The sequence below is a fragment of the Lepidochelys olivacea genome (assembly GCF_965140295.1).
Source record: "Lepidochelys olivacea isolate rLepOli2 genome assembly, chromosome: 10".
Lineage (NCBI taxonomy): Eukaryota > Metazoa > Chordata > Testudines > Cheloniidae > Lepidochelys > Lepidochelys olivacea.
This window is the reverse complement of record NC_140420.1, coordinates 38703405-38726647: the sequence shown is the minus strand read 5'-3', so window position 1 is coordinate 38726647 and position 23243 is coordinate 38703405. Positions and strand designations below refer to the sequence as shown.

General features: G+C 46.5%; 1 protein-coding gene and 3 long non-coding RNA genes across 5 annotated transcripts in view; 2 read left to right on the top strand and 2 right to left on the bottom strand.

Annotated features, from left to right (window-relative positions):
* The window catches only part of LOC311527788 (uncharacterized protein), a 23962-nt gene extending 13888 nt beyond the window's left edge, over window positions 1-10074 (top strand). Inside the window, exons 2-3 of one of the 2 annotated variants that reach the window (XM_084642135.1) lie at window positions 7076-7191; window positions 8634-10074. In XM_084642135.1, the coding sequence (XP_084498261.1) occupies window positions 9037-9942 (906 nt within the window). In that variant the 5' untranslated portion in view covers window positions 7076-7191; window positions 8634-9036 and the 3' untranslated portion in view covers window positions 9943-10074. The remainder of the gene's footprint in view (window positions 1-7075; window positions 7192-8633) is intronic. The other variant, XM_084642136.1, reaches the window with a different exon arrangement.
* LOC311527789 overlaps window positions 1-17469 on the top strand; it is a 22198-nt gene extending 4729 nt beyond the window's left edge. Inside the window, exons 2-5 of the long non-coding RNA XR_014713445.1 lie at window positions 13230-13330; window positions 15526-15637; window positions 16336-16473; window positions 17344-17469. This is a non-coding gene — a long non-coding RNA (uncharacterized lncRNA). The remainder of the gene's footprint in view (window positions 1-13229; window positions 13331-15525; window positions 15638-16335; window positions 16474-17343) is intronic.
* LOC311527791 lies at window positions 3182-5024 on the bottom strand. Its single transcript, XR_014713447.1, has 2 exons — window positions 4316-5024; window positions 3182-3740 (listed from the first exon to the last, which is right to left on the bottom strand). It is a non-coding gene; the product is annotated as an uncharacterized lncRNA (long non-coding RNA).
* On the bottom strand, window positions 10229-23243 carry LOC311527790. The gene is made up of 3 exons (XR_014713446.1): window positions 22300-23243; window positions 11313-12263; window positions 10229-10724 (listed from the first exon to the last, which is right to left on the bottom strand). It is a non-coding gene; the product is annotated as an uncharacterized lncRNA (long non-coding RNA).

Here is a 23243-nt window from a genome sequence, read left to right as displayed (position 1 = left end):
AGGACCGGTAGCCGTCATCGTCATGTCCGAGGTGCTCCTGGCCACGTCGGCTGGGAGCGCCTGGGCAGACATGGGCGCAGGGACTAAATTTGGAGTGACTTGACCAGGTCATTCTCTTTAGTCTTGCAGTCAGTCCTATTGAACCGTCTTATGGTGAGCAGGCAGGCAATACGGATTGCTAGCAGTCGTACTGTACCATCTTCTGCCGGGCAGGCAAGAGATGAGGATGGCTAGCAGTCGTGCTGTACCATCTTCTGCCGAGCAGCCATGAGATGTGGATGGCATGCAGTCCTTCTGCACCATCTGCTGCCAGCCAAAGATGTAAAAGATAGATGGAGTGGATCAAACCAAGAAATAGACCGGATTTGTTTTGTACTCATTTGCTTCCCCCCATCCCCTGTCTAGGGTCCTCATTCCTCTAGGGCACACTGTAGTCACTCACAGAGAAGGTGCAGCGAGGTAAATCTAGCCATGTATCAACCAGAGGCCAGGCTAACCTCCTTGTTCCAATAAGAAAAATAACTTAGGTGCACCATTTCTTATTGGAACCCTCCGTGAAGTCCTGCCTGAAATACTACTTGATGTAAAGCCACCCCCTTTGTTGATTTTAGCTCCCTGAAGCCAACCCTGTAAGCCATGTCCTCAGTCACCCCTCCCTGCATCAGAGCAATGGCAAATAATCATGCGTCTGAGTTGAGAGTGCTGTCCAGAGCAGTCACAATGGAGCACTCTGATGGGGCTAAAACATTGTCGCGGGTGGTTCTGGGTACATATTGTCAGGCCCCCGTTCCCTCCCTCCCTCCGTGAAAGCAAGGGCAGACAATTGTTTTGTGCCTTTTTTCCTGAGTTACCTGTGCAGACACCATACCACGGCAAGCATGGAGTCCGCTCAGGTAACCATCACTGTATGTCTCCTGGGTGCTGGCAGACGTGTTACTGCATTGCTACACAGTAGCAGCAACTCTTTGTCTTGTGGCAGCAGACGGTACAGTACGACTGGTAGCCGTCATCGTCATTTCCGAGGTGCTCCTGGCCACGTCGGCTACGAGCGCCTGGGTAGACATGGGCGCAGGAACTAAATTTGGAGTGACTTGACCAGGTCATTCTCTTTAATCCTGCAGTCAGTCCTATTGAACCATCTTATGGTGAGCAGGCAGGCAATACGGATTGCTAGCAGTCCTATTGCACCATCTTCTGCCGAGCAGCCATGAGATGTGGCTGGCATGCAGTCTTTCTGCACCATCTGCTGCCAGCCAAAGATGTAAAAGATAGATGGAGTGGATCAAAACAAGAAATACACCAGATTTGTTTTGTACTCATTTGCCTCCTCCCCCGTCTAGGGGACTCATTCCTCTAGGTCACACTGCAGTCACTCACAGGGAAGGTGCAGCAAGGTAAATCTAGTCATGTATCAACCAGAGGCCAGACTAACCTCCTTGTTCCAATAAGAACAATAACTTAGGTGCACCATTTTTTATTGGAACCCTCCATGAAGTCCTGCCTGAAATACTCCTTGATGTAAAGCCACCCCCTTTGTTGATTTTAGCTCCCTGAAGCCAATCCTGTAAGCCATGTTGTCAGTCGCCCCTCCCTCCGTCAGAGCAACGGCAGACAATTGTTCCGCGCCTTTTTTCTGTGCGGACGCCATACCAAGGCAAGCATGGAGGCCGCTCAGCTCACTTTGGCAATTAGGAGCACATTCAATACCACACGCATTATCCAGCAGTATATGCAGCAGCAGAACCTGGCAAAGCGATACCGGGCGAGGAGGCACCATCAGCACGGTCACGTGAGCGATCAGGACATGGACACAGATTTCTCTGAAAGCATGGGCCCTGCCAATGCATGCATCATGGTGCTAATGGGGCAGGTTCATGCTGTGGAACGCCGATTCTGGGCTCGGGAAACAAGCACAGACTGGTGGGACCGCATAGTGTTGCAGGTCTGGGACGATTCCCAGTGGCTGCAAGACTTTCGCATGCGTAAGGGCACTTTCATGGAACTTTGTGACTTGCTTTCCCCTGCCCTGAAGTGCATGAATACCAAGATGAAAGCAGCCCTCACAGTTGAGAAGTGAGTGGCGATAGCCCTGTGGAAGCTTGCAACGCCAGACAGCTACCGGTCAGTTGGGAATCAATTTGGAGTGGGCAAATCTACTGTTGGGGCTGCTGTGATGCAAGAAGCCCACGCAATCAAAGATCTGCTGATATCAAGGGTAGAGAGTCTGGGAAATGTGCAGGTCACAGTGGATGGCTTTGCTGCAATGGGATTCCCTAGCTGTGGTGGGGCCATAGACTGAACCCATATCCCTATCTTGGCACCGGAGCACCAAGCCGCCGAGTACATAAACCGCAAGGGGTACTTTTCAATAGTGCTGCAAGGACTGGTGGATCACAAGGGACGTTTCACCAACATCAACGTGGGATGGCTGGGAAAGGTACATGATGCTCGCATCTTCAGGAACTCTGGTCTGTTTCAAAAGCTGCAGGAAGGGACTTTATTCCCAGACCAAAAAATAACTGTTGGGGATGTTGAAATGCCAGTAGTTATCCTTGGGGACCCAGCCTACCCCTTAATGCCATGGCTCATGAAGCCATACACAGGCAGCCTGGACAGTAGTCAGGAGCTGTTCAACTACAGGCTGAGCAAGTGCAGAATGGTGGTAGAATGTGCATTTGGACGTTTAAAGGCACGCTGGCGCAGTTTACTGACTCGCTTAAACCTCAGCGAAACCAATATTCCCACTGTTATTACTGCTTGCTGTGTGCTCCACAATATCTGTGAGAGTAAGGGGGAGACGTTTATGGCGGGGTGGGAGGTTGAGGCAAATCGCCTGGCTGCTGCTTACGTGCAGGCAGACACCAGGGCGGTTAGAAGAGCACAGGAGGGTGCAGTACGCATCAAAGAAGCTTTGAAAACCAGTTTCATGACTGGCCAGGCTACGGTGTGAAAGTTCTGTTTGTTTCTACTTGATGAAACTCCCTGCCCCTTGGTTCACTCTACTTCCCTGTAAGCTAACCACCCTCCCCTCCTCCCTTTAATCATTGCTTGCAGAGGCAATAAAGTCATTGCTGCTTCACAGTCATGCATTCGTTATTCATTCATCACACAAATAGGGGGATGACTACCAAGGTAGCCCAGGAGGGGTGGTGGAGGAGGGAAGGAAAATGCCACACAGCACTTTAAAAGTTGACAACTTTAAAATTTATTGAATGCCAGCCTTCTTTTTTTTGGGCAATCCTCTGTGGTGGAATGGCTGGTTGGCCGGTGGCCCCCCCACCGCGTTCTTGGGCATCTGGGTGTGGAGGCTATGGAACTTGGGGAGGAGGGCGGTTGGTTACACAGGGGCTGTAGTGGCAGTCTGTGCTCCAGCTGCCTTTGCTGCAGCTCAACCATACACTGGAGCATACTGGTTTGGTCCTGCAGCAGCCTCAGCATTGAATCCTGCCTCCTCTCATCACGCTGCCGCCACATTTGAGCTTCAGCCCTGTCTTCAGCCCGCCACTTACTCTCTTCAGCCCGCCACTTACTCTCTTCAGCCCGCCACCTCTCCTCCTGGTCATTTTGTGCTTTCCTGCACTCTGACATTATTTGTCTCCATGCATTCATCTGTGCTCTGTCAGTGCGGGAGGACAGCATGAGTTCGGAGAACATTTCATCTCGAGTGCTTTTTTTTTTCTTTCTAATCTTCACTAGTCTCTGGGAAGGAGAAGATCCTGTGATCATTGAAACACATGCAGCTGGTGGAGAGAAAAAAAGGGACAGCGGTATTTAAAAGGACACATTTTATAAAACAGTTGCTACACTCTTTCAGGGTAAACCTTGCTGTTAACATTACATACATAGCACATGTGCTTTCATTACAAGGTCGCATTTTGCCTCCCCCCACTGCGTGGCTACCCCCTCAACCCTCCCCCCTCCCTGTGCCTAACAGCGGGGAACATTTCTGTTTATCCACAGGCAAACAGCCCAGCAGGAACGGGCTCCTCTGAGTGTCCCCTGAAGAAAAGCACTCTATTTCAACCAGATGACCATGAACTATATCTCACTCTCCTGAGGATAACGCAAAGAGATAAAGAACGGATGTTGTTTGAATGCCAGCAATGCTTTGTTCTACAGTGATTCCCGACTATGTGCTACTGGCCTGGAGTGGTAAAGTGTCCTACCATGAAGGACGCAATAAGGCTGCCCTCCCCAGAAACCTTTTGCAAAGGCTTTGGGAGTACATCCAGGAGAGCCACGAATGCCAGGGCAAAGTAATCCTTTCACATGCTTGCTTTTAAATCATGTATAGTATTTTAAAAGGTACACTCACCGGAGGTCCCTTCTCCGCCTGCCAGGTCCAGGAAGCAGCCTTGGGTGGGTTCAGGGGGTACTGGCTCCAGGTCCAGGGTGAGAAACAGTTCCTGGGTGTCGGGAAAACTGGTTTCTCCGCTTGCTTGCTGTGAGCTATCTACAACCTCATCATCATCATTATCATCTTCTTCGTCCCAAAAACCTGCTTCCGTGTTGCCTCCATCTCCATTGAAGGCGTCAAACACAGCTGGGGTAGTGGTGGCTGAACCCCCTAAAATGGCATGCAGCTCATCATAGAAGCGGCATGTTTGGGCTCTGACCCGGAGCGGCCATTCGCCTCTCTGGTTTTCTGGTAGGCTTGCCTCAGCTCCTTCAGTTTCACGCAGCACTGCTTCGGGTCCCTGTTATGGCCTCTGTCCTTCATGCCCTGGGAGATTTTGACAAAGGTTTTGGCATTTCGAAAACTGGAACGGAGTTCTGATAGCACGGATTCCTCTCCCCAAATAGCGATCAGATCCCGTACCTCCCATTCGGTCCATGCTGGAGCTCTTTTGCGATTCTGGGACTCCATCATGGTCACCTCTGCTGATGAGCTCTGCATGGTCACCTGCAGCTTGCCACGCTGGCCAAACAGGAAATGAGATTCAAAAGTTCGCGGTTCTTTTTCTGTCTACCTGGCCAGTGCATCCGAGTTGAGAGTGCTGTCCAGAGCGGTCACAATGGAGCACTCTGGGATAGCTCCCGGAGGCCAATACCATCGAATTGTGTCCACAGTACCCCAAATTCGAGCCGGCAAGGCCGATTTAAGCGCTAATCCACTTGTCAGGGGTGGAGTAAGGAAATCGATTTTAAGAGCCCTTTAAGTCGAAATAAAGGGCTTCATCGTGTGGACGGGTGCAGGTTTACATTGATTTAACGCTGCTAAATTCGACCTAAAGTCCTAGTGTAGACCAGGGCTAAGTTTTAGGTGTGGAGCAGGCCTAAGAAGGCTCCTGCAGGGCCCTGAGTTGCATGAGAAGGCACCAGTTGGGAAGGGCTGTGGAGAAGCAGGTTTAAAAAAACTAAGGTAAGTGGAGGATTCCCTGTAACCAGAAGTCTTTAAACCATGATTTGAGGACTTCAGTAACTCAGCCAGAGGTTATGAGTCTATTACAAGAGAGAGTGGATGAGGTTCTGTGGCCTGCAACATGTAGGAGGTCAGACTAGATGATCATGATGGTTCCTTCTGACCTTCTCCTCAGGGAGAAGCAGAAACTGGGAAGAGGAGTGTTCTATTTTGCAGGACTTTGTGTTATAGTGGCTTTTTTTTTTTTGAACTCTGCCTTATTATTGACAGTTAGAATCATAGAATATCAGAGTTGGAAGGGACCTTTGGAGGTCATCTAGTCCAACCCCCTGCCCAGAGCAGGACCAATCCCCAAGTAAATCATCCCAGCCAGGGCTTTGTCAAGCCTGACCTTAAAAACTTCTGAGGAAGGGGATTCCACCACCTCCCTAGGTAACGCATTCCAGTGTTTCACCACCCTCCTAGTGAAAAAGTTTTTCCTAATATCCAACCTAAACCTCCCACACTGCAACTTGAGACCATTACTCCTTGTTCTGTCATCTGCTACCACTGAGAATAGTCTAGATCCATCCTCTTTGGAACCCCCTTTCAGGTAGTTGAAAGCAGCTATCAAATCCCCCCTCATTCTTTTCTTCTGCAGACTAAACAATCCCAGTTCCCTCAGCTTCTCCTCATAAGTCATGTGTTCCAGTCCCCTAATCATTTTTGTTGCCCTCCGCTGGACGTTTTCCAATTTTTCCACATCCTTCTTGTAGTGTGGGGCGTAAAACTGTACACAGTACTCCAGATGAGGCCTCACCAATGTCAAATAGAGGGGAACGATCACATCCCTCGATCTGCTGGCAATTCCCCTACTTATACACCCCAAAATGTCATTGGCCTTCTTGGCAACAAGGACACACTGTTGACTCATATCCAGCTTCTCGTCCACTGTAACCCCTAGGTCCTTCTCTGCAGAACTGCTGCCTAGCCATTCGGTCCCTAGTATGTAGGGGTGCATGGGATTCTTCCATCCTAAGTGCAGGACTCTGCACTTGTCCTTATTGAACCTCATCAGATTTCTTTTGGCCCAATCCTCTAATTTGTCTAGGTCCCTCTGTATCCTATCCCTACCCTCCAGTGTATCTACTGCTCCTCCCAGTTTAGTGTCATCCGCAAACTTGCTGAGGGTGCAATCCATCCCATCATCCAGATAATTAATAAAGATGTTGAACAAAACTAGCCCCAGGACTGACCCCTGGAGCACTCCGCTTGATACCGGCTGCCAACTAGACATCAAGCTGTTGAGCCCAACAATCTAGCCAGCTTTCTATCCACTTTACAGTCCATTCATCCAATCCATACTTTTTTAACTTGCTGGCAAGAATACTGTAGGAGACCGTATCAAAAGCTTTGCTAAAATCAAGATATATCACATTCACTGCTTTCCCCATATCCACAGAGCCAGTTATCTCATCATAGAAGGCAATCAGATCTTATTATATTATCAGATCTTATTATAAAATCAGTGAAAACTTGACCCTACAGTGTTTGCAACCCAAACTTTCCAGCCTTGTGCTGATCCATACATTGCAAAGAATCCAACTTGTGGATCAATGGAGAAGTACTAGTCATGTTGTAAGAGAGAAGCCAGGAACATGAATTGTGCAGAGGGCTCTGTCATTCAGCTCTCTCTCCTCCAGGAAAGTCCTAAAATCTCTTCTGTGTTTGCAGGTATCCTGCTCTGTATGTTGGGGTTTATTTTGGCCATCACAGTGAGCGTGCTGGACAAAGTGGGCATGAAGCAGCTTGGCTTGGATGGGGTTATCCAGCAAGAGTCCAAGAAAGTGGTACGTGGAATACAGACCACCTTTTTCTCCAGAGCCTTGAGGTTCTGGCATGAGCTAACTGACTTTTCTTGTCTCTGCTGTGTTTATTTTGTGACTGAAGTTTGCAATAGCAGTAGCTGATGTTAGCCAGAAAAGGGAGCCAATGCCACTTATCCAAGTTTTATATGCAAAAAAGAAAAGGCATACTTGTGGCACCTTAGAGACTAACCAATTTATTTGAGCATAAGCTTTTGTGAGCTACAGCTCACTTCATCGGATGCATAAAGTGGAAAATGCAGTGAGGATGTTTTATACACACAGACCATGAAAAAATGGGTGTTTATCACTTCAAAAGGTTTTCTCTCCCCCCACCCCATTCTCCTGCTGGTAATAGCTTATCTAAAGTGATCACTCTCCTTACAATGTGTATGATAATCAAGGTGGGCCATTTCCAGCACAAATCCAGGGTTTAAAAAGAACGTCTGAGGAACAGTAGGGGGGGGGAGGAAAAAACAAGGTAGCTATCCCACAGTTCCCGCAGTCTCCGCTGCCCATTGGAATTCTGGGTTGAGATCCCAATGCCTAATGGGGCAAAAACATTGTCACGGGTGGTTCTGGGTACATGTCGTCAGGCCCTCCCACCCTCCGCGAAAGCAACGGCAGACAATTGTTTCATGCCTTTTTTCCTGAGTTACCTGTGCAGAGGCCATACCATGGCAAGTATGGAGCCCGCTCAGCTCACTGTCACTGTACGTCTCCTGGGTGCTGGCAGACGTGGTACTGCATTGCTACACAGCAGCAGCAACCCATTGCCTTGTGGCAACAGATGGTGCAATAGGCCTGATAACCATCGTCATCGTGTCCGAGGTGCTCCTGGCCGCCTAAGGTCGGTCAGGAGCGCCTGGGCAGACATGGGCGCAGAGACTAAATTAGGAGTGACTCGACGAGGTCATTCTCTTTAGTCCTGCCAGCAGTCCTATTGCACCATCTTCTGCTGAGCAGCCAGGAGATGAGGATGGCTTGCAGTCCTACTGCACCATCTGCTGCCAGCCAGAGATGTAAAAGATAGATGGAGTGGATCAAAACAAGAAATACACCAGATTTGTTTTGTATTCGTTTGCTCCCCACTCCCTCCCTCCATGAAATCAATGGCCAACAATCATTTCGGTGTGGTCTGTCAGGGGCACCTTGAAAAGTATAATGGAGATCCAGTCCTGCCTGAAATATCGGGGGGAGGGATAGCTCAGTGATTTGAGCATTGGCCTGCTAAACTCAGGGTTTTGATTTCAATCCTTGAGGGGGCCATTCTGTGTAACAGTTGTTTTTGTTTCTCCTTGATGTAAAGCCACCCCCTCTGTTGATTTTAATTCCCTGTAAGCCAACCCTGTAAGCCATGTCGTCAGTTGCCCCTCCCTCTGTCAGGGCAACGGCGGACAATCATTCCGCGCCTTTTTTCTGTGCAGACGCCATACCACGGCAAGCGTGGAGCCCGCTCAGATCACTTTGGCAATTTGGAGCATATTAAACACTATGCGCATTATCCAGCAGTATATGCAGCACCGGAACCTGGCAAAGCGAAACTGGGCGAGTAGGTGACGTCAGCGTGGTGACGAGAGTGATGAGGACATGGACACAGACTTCTCTCAAAGCATGGGCCCTGGCAATGTGGGCATCATGGTGCTAATGGGGCAGGTTCATGCAGTGGAACGCCGATTCTGAGCCTGGGAAACAAGCACAGACTGGTGGGACCGCATAGTGTTGCAGGTCTGGGATGATTCCCAGTGGCTGCGAAACTTTTGCATTCGTAAGGGCACTTCATGGAACTTTGACTTGCTTTCCCCTGCCCTAAGGTGCAAGAATACCAAGATGAGAGCAGCCCTCACAGTTGAGAAGCAAGTGGCAATAGCCCTGTGGAAGCCTGCAATGCCAGACAGCTACCCGTCAGTCGGGAATCAATTTGGAGTAGGCAAATCTACTGTGGGGGCTGCTGTGATGCAAGTAGCCAACGCAATCAAATATCTGCTGATATCAAGGGTAGTGAGTCTGGGAAATGTGCAGGTCATAGTGGATGGCTTTGCTGCAATGGGATTCCCTAACTGTGGTGGGGCTATAGATGGAACCCATATCCCTATCTTGGCACTGGAGCACGAAGCCGGCAAGTACATAAACCGCAAGGGGTACTTTTCAATAGTGCTGCAAGGACTGGTGGATCACAAGGGACATTTCACCAACATCAATGTGGGATGGCCGGGAAAGGTACACGATGCTCGCATCTTCAGGAACTCTGGTCTGTTTCAACAGCTGCAGGAAGGGACTTTATTCCCAGACCAGAAAATAACCACTGGGGATGTTGAAATGCCTATAGTTATCCTTGGGGACCCAGCCTACCCCGTAATGCAATTGCCATACATGAAGCCATACACAGGCAGCCTGGACAGTAGCCAGGAGCTGTTCAGCTACAGGCTGAGCAAGTGCAGAATGGTGGTAGAATGTGCATTTGGACGTTTAAAGGCACGCTGGCGCAGTTTACTGACTCGCTTAGACCTCAGCGAAACCAATATTCCCACTGTTATTACTGCTTGCTGTGTGCTCCACAATATCTGTGAGAGTAAGGGGGAGACGTTTATGGCGGGGTGGGAGGTTGAGGCAAATCGCCTGGCTGCTGGTTACGCGCAGCCAGACACCAGGGCGGTTAGAAGAGCACAGGAGGGCGCGGTACGCATCAGAGAAGCTTTGAAAACCAGTTTCATGACTGGCCAGGCTATGGTGTGAAAGTTCTGATTGTTTCTCCTTGATGAAACCCCCCGCCCCTTGGTTCACTCTACTTCCCTGTAAGCTAACCACCCTCCCCTCCTCCCTTTAATCATTGCTTGCAGAGGCAATAAAGTCATTGCTGCTTCACAATCATGCATTCGTTATTCATTCATCACACAAATAGGGAGATGACTACCAAGGTATCCCAGGAGGGGTGGTGGAGGAGGGAAGGAAAATGCCACACAGCACTTTAAGCACAGCACTTTAAAAGTTGACAACTTTAAAATTTATTGAATGACAGCCTTCTTTTTTTTGGGCAATCCTCTGTGGTGGAATGGCTGGTTGGCCGGAGGCCCCCCCACCGCGTTCTTGGGCGTCTGGGTGTGGAGGCTATGGAACTTGGGGAGGAGGGCGGTTGGTTACAGAGGGGCAGCAGTGGCAGTGTGTGCTCCAGCTGCCTTTGCTGCAGCTCAACCATACACTGGAGCATACTGGTTTGGTCCTGCAGCAGCCTCAGCATTGAATCCTGCCTCCTCTCATCACGCTGCCGCCACATTTGAGCTTCAGCCCTGTCTTCAGCCCGCCACTTACTCTCTTCAGCCCTCCACCTCTCCTCCCGGTCATTTTGTGCTTTCCTGCACTCTGACATTATTTGCCTCCACGCATTCGTCTGTGCTCTGTCAGTGTGGGAGGACAGCATGAGCTCGGAGAACATTTCATTGCGCGTGCGTTTTTTTTCTTTCTAAGCTTCACAAGCCTCTGGGAAGGAGAAGATCCTGTGATCATTGAAACACATGCAGCTGGTGGAGAAAAAAAAAGGGACAGCGGTATTTAAAAAGACACATTTTATAAAACAGTCGCTACACTCTTTCAGGGTAACCCTTGCTGTTAACATTACATACATAGCACATGTGCTTTCGTTACAAGGTCGCATTTTGCCTCCTCCCACCGCGTGACTACCCCCTCAACCTTCCCCCGTCCCTGTGGCTAACAGCGGGGAACATTTCTGTTTAGCCACAGGCAAAAAGCCCAGCAGGAATGGGCTCCTCTGAGTGTCCCCTGAAGAAAAGCACTCTATTTCAACCAGGTGACCATGAATTATATCTCACTCTCCTGAGGATAACACAGAGAGATAAAGAACGGATTTTGGCTGAATGCCAGCAAACATACACTGCAATGCTTTGTTCTACAGTGATTCCCGAGTATGTGTTACTGGCCTGGAGTGGTAAAGTGTCCTACCATGAAGGACGAAATAAGGCTGCCCTCCCCAGAAACCTTTTGCAAAGGCTTTAGGACTACATCTAGGAGAACCGCAAATGCCAGGGCAAAGTAATCCTTTCACATGCTTGCTTTTAAACCATGTATAGCATTTTAAAAGGTACACTCACCAGAGGTCCCTTCTCCGCCTGCTGGGTCCAGGAGGCAGGCTTGGGTGGGTTCGGGGGGTACTGGCTCCAGGTCTAGGGTGAGAAACAGTTCCTGGCTGTCGGGAAAACCGGTTTCTCCGCTTGCTTGCTGTGAGCTATCTACAACCTCCTCCTCCTCCTCATCTTCTTCGTCCCCAAAACCTACTTCCGTACTGCCTCCATCTCCATTGAAGGAGTCAAACAACACGGCTGGGGTAGTGGTGGCTGAACCCCCTAAAATGGCATGCAGCTCATCATAGAAGCGGCATGTTTGGGCTCTGACCCGGAGCGGCCGTTCGCCTCTCTGGTTTTCTGGTAGGCTTGCCTCAGCTCCTTAAGTTTCACGCGGCACTGCTTCGGGTCCCTGTTATGGCCTCTGTCCTTCATGCCCTGGGAGATTTTGGCAAATGTTTTGGCATTTCGAAAACTGGAACGGAGTTCTGATAGCACAGATTCCTCTCCCTGTACAGCGATCAGATCCCGTACCTCCCGTTTGGTCCATGCTGGAGCTCTTTTGCGGTTCTGGGACTCCATCATGGTCACCTCTGCTGAGGAGCTATGCACTCACCTGCAGCTTGCCACGCTGGCCAAACAGGAAATGAAATTCAAAAGTTCACAGGCCTTTTCCTGTCTACCTGGCCAGTGCATCTGAGTTGAGAGTGCTGTCCAGAGCGGTCACAATGGAGCATTCTGGGATAGCTCCTGGAGGCCAATACCATCTAATTGCGTCCACAGTACCCCAAATTCGACCTGCAAGGCCGATTTCAGCGCTAATCCCCTTGTCGGGGGTGGAGTAAAGAAATCGATTTTAAGAGCGCTTTAAGTTGAAAAAAAGGGCTTCGTCCTGTGGGCGGTTGCAGGGTTAAATCGATTTAACGCTGCTAAATTCGACCTCAACTCCTAAAGTGTATTCCAGGGCTTAGGCTTCTGCAGCTGCAAACAACAAGGGATCATGAAAATTAAACTAAACAAAGAGAATACATGTTGGCAGCCTACTGGAGACCAGAGCCAGGACTCTGAGCATGAGGGGTCAGCAAACATTCACCTGAGTTCATTGTGCAAGTTGCTTGTGAATACAGATGAGATTCTAGCCTCCTCTTGTGTGATTTACAGAGTAATCTGGTCAGAACTAGCCCATCTTCCTTCCAATGCAGAACCAGTCTTTGTGCTACACTCTCCAAGAGTATGTCTACACTGCAATTAGATACCCGTGACTGGTCCATGCCAGCTGACTAGCCCAGCTGGGCTAAGGGCCTGTTTAATTGTGGTGTAGACATTCAGGGCTCAGGCTGCAGCCTGAGTTCTGGGACCCTCCAGGGTCCTAGAGCCTAGGCTGTGGCCCAAGCCCAAATGTCTATACTGCAATTAAACATCCTGGTGAGCCCGAGTCAGCTGGCATGTGCCAGTCACGGGGGTCTAATTGCAGTATAGACATACCGTTAGTGTCCCAAGTAACAGGGCTGACATTGCTTCAGGTCATCAGATCCATTAAACTTCAGAAGAGTATACCCTGAGGGAAGGTCTTAATGACAGTTTTCCATTCTTAATGTACTGGTTATATTCTGGTATTTCCCTTCATTAATAACTCCTAGTTATACCTACATCCCTGCTGTGCTTCATCCCATGGTTTGCCTCTGGCAGCTGCAAGTTGGGCTCAGAAAAGTCTTTTGCTGCTATAGACTTTTATGAAGGGAAGGAAAAGCACTTGACCACACTGCCAGAGAAGGGTGGTGTGTGGGTGTAGAGGGGCACAGCAACTCCCAGAGGTGAATGAGTGACCTTTCGGACTCCAGTCATCATCTGGCCCTTCTCATGGAATAGTAGAGGAAGAAGGTAACATAGTTATGAAGTTGGAAGTAGTTTGCATCCTATTAATCTAGGGTGCTTTTCTCTTTACAGCCGGTTCAGGATGGCTGGTGACTGCCACTTCACTACTGGCTCCTAGTCCTAACCATCATGTTCTTCTACAACAGGGTCTTCCCTTTCGTGGCAGATGCCAGGTACTGACTAGAAAGGTAGCATTGGTGCTGGTAACTGTTCCCGGCACTGGAGCTTTGGTACAGAGCTAACTGTGTCCATCTCCCTCTTCATTTAGCTAACAGGGGAATCTCAGAGGAATGGGGAGCTTTCCAAACAGCTTGTTCACTGCTGCCTTTGTGAGCACAAAGCCAGAAAGGGAGCACTGTCCCTCTCAAGCAAGGTGCTTAATATTTAGCTATAGAACATCAGGGTCCTTTGACTCTTCTCTCCCTTGTTATGCAGCCATCTCTGAAGATGATGCAAGACATGGGGATTTCCAGTCCAAAGCAACCTTAAAGGAACTTGGATTCTTCCAAAACTCCAAAGATTGGGGAAATTCCAAATCTGGTCTCCTGCAAATTAATACTTCTCCTTTGACTTAAGTGGGACAATGGCAAAGAGGAAACCCATCTGACCAGCACCTGAAAGGCTCATGAAGTGCATCTAGATAGAACTGCCCAGCTTCTGGGGCCAGGGGGTTTGTGTTGCATAAATCCATTCAACTAAAACACTTACTGGAGTGGCAATGTCAACAGGAGGAAGGTGCAGAGGGCTCCGGTGGGGTCAGATTCAAGACCAATGATGCTGTAAAGTGTTTCTTGGCTAAACAACTCAGAACCATTGCAGCCTTCCCAAGACTGCCACACATGTGAGCAGCTGCCTAGAAGATGGCCAGCAGCCAGCATCTTAAGATAAGGCATAGATTAAAACTGCTGTGCATGGCAGTTCCTATGGCACACTGCCATTTCTCAAATGCTAGAACCTCAGTGGGAGGGACTGCAGTTAGAGTAGCAGACTAGGGGGTCAAGAGACCTGGGTTCTGCCTGCCCTGGCTCTGACACAGACTCTATATGACCTTGGGGAAAGTGCTTCTCCTCTGTCTGTTTCCCCCATTTTGCAAATGGCTATACTGCTACTTTCCTCACAGGAGGCTTGCAAAACTTAACATTTGCAAAGTGCTTTGAGATCTTGGGAGAAAAATGAAAGGAGGGCTCTATATTTATAATACAAACAAACGGCTCAGCAGTTTGGGGTGGGGAGGGGTCCTTGCAGGCTTGCTGCAGCAATTAATAAAAAGGTCCTACTATTAGAACCTAGTGAAAGCAAAATGCACAGTACTGGGATCTTTGGGTCTCGCCCTGCACTCCCTGAAATGGGCTCTCTGGCCAGCTGTCATCTGCTTACCTTATCCAGAAATGGTCCCCATACGGCCTGATTCCTGCACTGCTGTATCCCCATGTTCTGTCATGGAGCAATACTCCACAGTGCCTCAGGCACAAAGAGTCATGTTTCAAATATCTCTTTTGGCAGATTAATTCCAGGCTTGTTTCCAAAACAAGAATCATGGCTCAGTGCCTTCAGTGTCATTGATTACTTGGATCTATGGCAGTAAATCTGCAGGGACAGCATTTTGCTGCCCCAGAGCTACAAAGAAGTTCAACTGTCCTCAAAATAATTCTAGCCACTTAAGAGGAACCAGTCAAAATCTAGGTGAGCAGAGGGTTTCCAAATAAATTAGTTTCTCAAAGCTGCTAAGCAGTGGCTGGCCAGTAGAAATCTGGGTGCCCTACAAAGGATTTAAAAAACACCAGGTTTACGCCATTTTTGTCCTCCATAATGTATGAAGGAAGCTTGTTTTCTGCTGTAGCGATATCGGGGCCTGTCTTCTCTGCTTTTATTGGATATCTTCTTAGAGCAGTAGAGAACTGGAGTGGGAGATTTCTGAGCCCTTAATCAAAGGGTTGAAGTTGTTAAATGCTGATTCTTCCCTCCACACAGTTTTGAGTTAATGTATCTAAAAATTTAACATCCCTCTCACCCCTTCAGTTTCAGGGCTGAGAAATCATCTACTCCCCCAAGGAGACCACCAGGGAAAACAGGACTCACTGTTCCTGGAATTTCCAAGATGCATGCTCCCCTCCCCGTGCCCCCAAACTTTCAGGCCTCTTTTATCCATCATAAAGCGAGGAAGGGCACAAACCTCCCTCCTCCCCCCAACAGACCTTTTTGTTCAGCACACCTTTTAAAAAAAAAAATGATTTGAGTTTGTGCTTTGACAAGTTCTCTAATTAAAAACTCCCTGTCCAGATGTGTGCTCAGACTTGCTTTGTGCCAAGATAACCAGACCAAGAATCCTAACGTAATTTTTTTTTGTCCCCCTCAATTTTATTTTTAGCAAGTTTATCCAGGATAAGTACTCTGACTACAGTCAGCAGGCAGCCGCTTACATTGCTGGGGCGGTATATGACAGCTCCCTTGTTCTCTCTGCAGCAGTTGGCGTATTAATTGTGAGTACCCAGTACTTAGCAGAACATCAACTACATGGTGGATTGTCTGCTGATAGACCATGGCTTAGTACAAATAATATTTTGTGCATCTCTGACAGAGATCAAGTGTTTAAAATTAGGGCTCTGGAGTTGGGTCATTAGTGATGCAGGGGGTTAAGGGACTAGTCTGGAAACCCTGAAGACCATTCTGTATTAGGTCAGAAGTGAAATGAGTTTGATCTCTGATCCCCTAGTTCGTGCTGTAGAAGTACGACACCAATAGCTGAATACTCATGAGAGGCCCAAGATAAAATAATGAGGGGAGTGTTGCAGGTCAGGATTAAGGGGCACAGACAGAGCGTCGCGAAGGATGAGGAGCAGTAGCTTGCATAGAATCAACTCATGCTTCGTCTAATTTATCAATCCCTCACTTCCATAAGCACTAAAATGCAACATACTGCCTTAAAACCTTGGAGTTTCAAATTCAGGTGATTTGGAACATCCTTACTCTCTAATAGGCACACCAGTCTCTTCAGTCCTTCTTGGTACATGTGAGGAATGGGAACACTTTGTGAGGTGTTATTTTCCATTAGCTGATACTCTTATAAGTTATTATTTACACATTGCTCAGCTGCGCACATTGAGGAAGAGTGTACTGGAGCCCTGGTGGAAACCATAGGGGACTCTAGGTAAATCACCTTCTGTTTGTCCTTCATCAGGACTGTGTAGGACTGAGAGGTGTGTTTGCAGTTGGTTGTGCTGTGCTGACTCCGCCAGTCTTTGCTCTCCTGGCATTTACATTTGTTCCTCCGCTTGTCTCTACCATTTGTCTGGGGATCACTTACTCCTTTGCTGCTGTAAGTATGTAGAAGCCACTACATTAGCTGGTCATTTTGTAGCTCTGCTCACTCCTTTCCAGACACTGGCATTTTACACTAGCCAAGGGATAAACATTGGGCATGTGTGCATTCTGAGGCTTTTGGATTACAAAGCCCAAAGGATTTAGTCAGCAAACACCCCCGTATAACCGAAAACAGCTCAAGGAACCCATTGGCATGGTCTGTGGGAAGCATTAGCTGTTAAGCAGTACTGTCCTTTCATGACACCTTTTGAGCAGGATCCAGAGTGTCCACCTGAGTCAGTTATCCCAGCTCCTTATTGAGATGTTTGACTCTGAATTGTGTGTGCTTTAAGCTGACTGGAGTAACTGGAGAAGAAAGATGTAGGCACTGTCATCATCCATTTACTGTAATCTACTGGTTTCAGAGTAGCAGCCGTGTTAGTCTGTATTTGCAAAAAGAAAAGGAGTACTTGTGGCACCTTAGAGACTAACCAATTTATTTGAGCATAAGCTTTCGTGAGCTACAGCACACTTCATCGGATGCATTCAGTGGAAAAAGTTTTTCCACTGAATGCATCCGATGAAGTGAGCTGTAGCTCACGAAAGCTTATGCTCAAATAAATTGGTTAGTCTCTAAGTGCCACAAGTACTCCTTTTCTTTTTGTAATCTACTGTAATCTTCTAGTGGTCAATGGTGGATGGGTCAGAGGAAGGTGTAAACCCCTCCATAAGGCATCCAAATGTGTAATGGGGACAACTTTCTCCCTCAGTCGATGAGCTAGTGGGCTGAAGCTGGGGCTTGAATTGTAAGACTCTTCTAGAAAGTGTCTTGGCAGCAAACTTTTCCTATTTTAACATCAGCCCATTTCATTACTCCTTACAACAGGCGAGCTTGTGGCCATCCATACCCTTTGTGGTTCCCCAGGCAACGTTAGGGACAGCTATGGGGCTTGCAACCTCTGTGCAGATGATTGGAATTGGCCTCTCCAATCTGATCGTTGGACACATTCTGGGAACCAAGTCCAGGTGAGAACTAGTGCCTTTTGTCTCTTAAGCAAAAGCCCACAAGTTGTGCTGAGGGGGACTAAACTTGAGAGCATAAAACCAGTTTTGTTTGTGGTCTAAACGAAGCATGGTTTCAGGACATGAAACTCAACACCATATGCTGCTTCATTTTATCTGGATGTTATATAGCGCAAGGAAACACATTCTCACATGATCATATGTTAATCTTCTGGACCCAACAGTGAACTAAAGATCCCACTATAGTGCTGGCAACAGATGATGATCTTCATGCTGGCAAATACCATTGCATGCATTATTGCCTTGTTAGCCTCAACATGGTGGACAAGCAGCAGGTCATAACATGCTTACATTTTCATTACCCTCCTACCTCCAGGACAAGGTGCCTTAGACTCTAGGTATTTCCTACAAAAAGTGCATTGCAGCAGGTCTTAGGTGTAAACTTAGCTCCCAACATATTGGTTTGAAAGGGACCTTAGGTAGTGTAGTTTGTGTAGGTTTTCTCACCGACTCTGGAGAGGTACTGTTGAGTTGGTCACTGCAGAATATCCTGCAAATACCTACTGCTTTCCCTGTTTTGCTACCATACCATTTAAAAGATAGGCATGGCAATGGTGGGAACCACCAGTATCACATATGTTGGTGGCCTAATCATACATTCCTTCGCCAAGGTGGGTTGCACAAAATACTAAAGACCAAAATATCTGCTGAAAGGTTGTCTGTAAGCTACACCCATTTTCGAGGAAAGCTACTTGTTTGTTTCACTGTCTGCTTCTCTGAATTGCCAGGGTGAGACACTGAACAGAGCAACAAAGCAGCCATCTGCAGAACAGGAGGTCAGGCAGCCTGTAGACACAGCACCACTCCTGGATGAAGTGGGAGGAGATGAAGGGTTCATCAACGAAGAAGCACCAGGATGCCCTATTTTGGATCCTACAGTGACAGTACAACTACAACTGGTTGCTGGCACAGTATTGTCCCTCTTTATTTCCAATTGTATGCTTTTAAGGAATACATTGTAATATTTTTAGGGGTGTTTTTGTTTTTTTACAAGGATAACCTTATTCAGTCATCCATGAAAACAAGCTGGTGTATGAAGGGAATTATGCATATGAAGGGAAAGTTGTTTTGTTCCTTGTGTCTGGAACAAATCAGCCACATGGTACATTAAGCCAATGATGAAGCTTACGTAGTGCACTTTTTGAAATGGACTACACTACAATGTTTAGAGTCTAAACTCAATCCACCTGAAGTTTGTTCTAAGCAACTATATACCATCTTCTAATTCACCTTAATTCATCATTATAAATGTGTCAATATAAGGTATTTCATTAAAATATCACTGCACCTTCACAGAAAGCTCCTCACACAGTGGCGTGAATGGGTTGAGGAGCCTTCCATGTCAAGAATTGCTGTCGATTGTCAATGTCCTGTCACAAATTTATTGTGTGTGTAAATAAGTTTGCCATTTTGTAATGGCAGAGGCTGCTGGGATTGTTTTTACTTATTTTAAATTGGCAAGACCAATTATATGAAAACTAGCCAAACCTTTTGCTTAACACTCCCACAAGCTGCATTACTCAGATACAGAGATGTTACCTTCAAATGGTATGAAACGGTTGATCGAAAATAGTAAATAAACCCCTTAAAACCTGAACTTATACTGTCAATGCACATTGATCATTGACTTGTCTGGATGAGTAAAACAATCATCTTTACTATGCAAGCTCTTGAACGGTGCTCTTATAAGCATTGAGGACAATGCTTCAAGTGTGTGCTAAGTTCATTGTTAAACAGAGCTGAGAGCAACCACCTGAAAGATGATTTTTTTTTTTTTTTAAAAAAGCAAAAGACAGGTATGGAATTTGCTTCTTGTACATGGTTGAACAATTGCAGAGTAAAATTACTAACCTCTGTATTAATGTGAGAACAGACAGTGTACTGATGAGTCTGATAAAGTAACCTTTTCTAAAGTAATTGTTACAGAGGAGAAATCCTCTGTTATAGCAAATTTTGTTCCAGTGATACATTTGAGCTAGGATAAGATTTTGATGTAGCAATTGCCTCTCTGCCTCCTGTTAGTATGTGTTAAGTTCATCTGAAGCTACTCCGGCTCACAGTACAACCTAATGCAAATAATGGAAGGACTGGACTTTAGGAACACCTATGACTAAGGCAACTGAAAGACTTATTATTTGTTATGGAGGGGGAGAGGCTATAACCTGCTCCAATTCCTGGAGCAGGAGATTTTGAAAGATACGATGCCCTATCTTGAAAACTTGATGGCTTATGCTCATACCTTCTACTATCATGAGGCAGTACAATGGAGATACTTGTAATGTGAGCGCACATGTCCTACAGGGATGGTCATAATTGGACTTAGCTTGAAACTTCCTAGTGGCTGATCAGGAGCCTGTGTTTGCCAGCAACAGGTTGCTTATTCTGCAGAAGAGAAGAGTGAGGGGGGATTTGATAATAGCCTTCAACTACTTGAAGGGGGTAGGTTCCAAAGAGGATAGAGCTCAGCTGTTCTAAGTGGTGGCAGATGACAGAACAAGGAGCAATGGTCTCAAGTTGCAATATCATAGAATCATAGAATATCAGGGTTGGAAGGGACCCCAGAAGGTCATCTAGTCCAACCCCCTGCTCAAAGCAGGACCAATTCCCAGTTAAATACTCCCAGCCAGGGCTTTGTCAAGCCTGACCTTAAAAACCTCTAAGGAAGGAGATTCTACCACCTCCCTAGGTAACGCATTCCAGTGTTTCACCACCCTCTTAGTGAAAAAGTTTTTCCTAATATCCAATCTAAACCTCCCCCACTGCAACTTGAGACCATTACTCCTCGTTCTGTCATCTGCTACCATTGAGAACAGTCTAGAGCCATCCTCTTTGGAACCCCCTTTCAGGTAGTTGAAAGCAGCTATCAAATCCCCCCTCATTCTTCTCTTCTGCAGGCTAAACAATCCCAGCTCCCTCAGCCTCTCCTCATAACTCATGTGTTCTAGACCCCTAATCATTTTTGTTGCCCTTCGCTGGACTCTCTCCAATTTATCCACATCCTTCTTGAAGTGTGGGGCCCAAAACTGGACACAGTACTCCAGATGAGGCCTCACCAATGTCGAATAGAGGGGAACGATCACGTCCCTCGATCTGCTCGCTATGCCCCTACTTATACATCCCAAAATGCCATTGGCCTTCTTGGCAACAAGGGCACACTGCTGACTCATATCCAGCTTCTCGTCCACTGTCACCCCTAGGTCCTTTTCCGCAGAAAAGGAAGTAGGGGAGGTCTAGGTTGGATATTAGGAAAAAATATTTCACTAGGAGGGTGGTGAAGCACTAGAATAGGTTACCTTGAGAGGTGGTGGAATCTCCATCCTTAGAGGTTTTTGAGGCCTGGCCTGACAAAGCCCTGGCTGGGATGATTTAGTTGGTGTTGGTCCTGCTTTGAGCAGGGGTTTGGACTAGATGACCTCCTGAGGTCTCTTCCAACCCTAATCTTCTAGGAGTTTAACAATAGTTTTAGCCACCTATTAGTTGAGGGGAGAGCCTTTGGTGAGTTAGTAAAGCAGACCTCAGATATACTATCCCTTTAAATGCATCTTTTTACATGCAATCACTGCTATTCTGCATTAGCATCGCATTACTAGACCTCCATGCTGTAACATTCTGTTGTTGCATTTGGAAAGTCATGCTGGGATTTCTATAGTCCAATGTAGCACACAAATGGTAGGGCTCTGCCTCAAAAGAATAACAGATGTACTCTGTGCCTAGTTAACATAGTCATAAGCAGCAGTCTAACACTTCACAAAAAACATAGCTGTTGGTGACCAGAAATGCATGTAGTATTCAAGGTGGGGGCATAGCATGGATTTATATAGTGGCATTATATTTACTATCTTATCTATAGATAAGATACTAAATATCTAACCTACTGGTTCCTAACATTATTAGCCTTTTTGACTACTGCTGCACATTGAGCAGATGTTTTCATAGAACTATCCCCAATGCCTCTAAGATCTTTCTTAAATTAGCTGTTACCACTCAGGCCCCATCATTTTGCATGTGTAGTTGGGATTGGTTTTCTAATATGCATTACTTTGCATTTAGCCAGATTGAATTTCATCTGCCATTTTGTTGCCCAGTCATGCACTTATAGTGAGATCCTTTGTAACTCTTTGCAGTCAGCTTTAGACTTAACGAACGAGGAATTTTGTATTATCTGCAAATTATGCCACCTCTCTACTATACATCCCCTTTTCCAGAACAGCACAGATCCTTAGGCCCCCATTTAATTCCCTCCATTGAGAAAAATATTTATTCCTAGCTGTTGTGTCCTATTTTTTACCCAGTTACTAATTGATGAGAGGATCTTCCCTCTCATCCCACAACTGCTGATTTTGCTTAAGAGCTTTTAGTGAGGGACATCTTCAAAAGCTTTCTGGAAGTCCAAGTACACTATGGATGCTTATTTGAACCCTCAAAGAATTCTAATATACCTCACTGATCTAACTTACTTTATTTATTTCAAAGGTAATGGGAAGGCCAGTAACCTTCTGCTCCTTCCTCTTCCCTCCCTCAATATGTAAGTTTGCTGTTTCTCATGAATTATGTATAGTGAATTTTGAACTAGACTGTCAGATGCTACCTGACTGCTGTTTGAGACATGAAAAAGCCTACAAGTGTTTTCTCTAGTGACTTGCCAAAGCATGCAATTGATCAACATTTCTGCTACATCTTAAGATAACTTCAGTATGTAAACTAGGCACCTGCACTTTTCTGTTACATTGTCTAGAGCATTAACCTGGATAATGTTTACCTTAATAATCAGGAAACAGTACAGAAGTCAGATTTGTTTCTTCTAGAAGAGAAATAAAAAAATTAATTTGCAGATTGTATAGTATGACTAACATACAGTTCTGTTACTGTGGTCATGCATCAATTAGGTTGCTTAATCCTTTATTGCAGTCTAGGGATTACATCCACTGTTTGCACTCATTTATCTCCTTCCTATCACTGTATTAAGATTTAAATATTATTGATACTATTTCATAGGTGCACAAGCTCTTACCTAAAAGATTATCTTAAGAATGTGTTCCACCAAGAGATGAAATAGGAAAGCTTGGTCTTACAAGCAGCACAGAGATACAGTGAAGTTGTCTGCAGCTGGAATATGGATCCCTGGTTGTTTACCTTCCAGCTGTGACAAAACATCAACTTTGACAGAGGGTCTGCATAGTTCACCCTAAGTTAATATTTCTCTCTAATTGCCATGCTGTTTAATTTATCTGGAGTTGGATGTGTAATAGTCTTAAAGTATCTAATCTACAGAACAAAAGCAGCTAAATATACAAGGACAGTTTTATGCACTCTAGTCCAACCCCCTGCTCAAAGCAGGACCAATCCCCAACTAACTTACATTTGTTGCAGTAGGGAAAAGGCTTACAGGTATGAATTTTCACAAATATGGATCAATTTCTAGGGACAAGTGTAGATGCTCAATAGCAAAGCAATTAGAGGCAAATTTAGATAATGTCAAGGTTTATGGAAAGGGGCTAAGATAGCAGAAAAACACATCTAAACACAGACTGTTGGAAGCTACTGCACTTTCATTCTTGTATCCATCACAGGGGAAGCTAACGTAGATTCTGATTCCAGGCATGCTCTAGGATGGAGTGGGCAAACTTTTTGGCCCGAGGGCCACATCGGGGCGCAAAACTGTATAGAGGGCCAGGTAGGGAAGGCTGTGCCTCCCCAAACAGC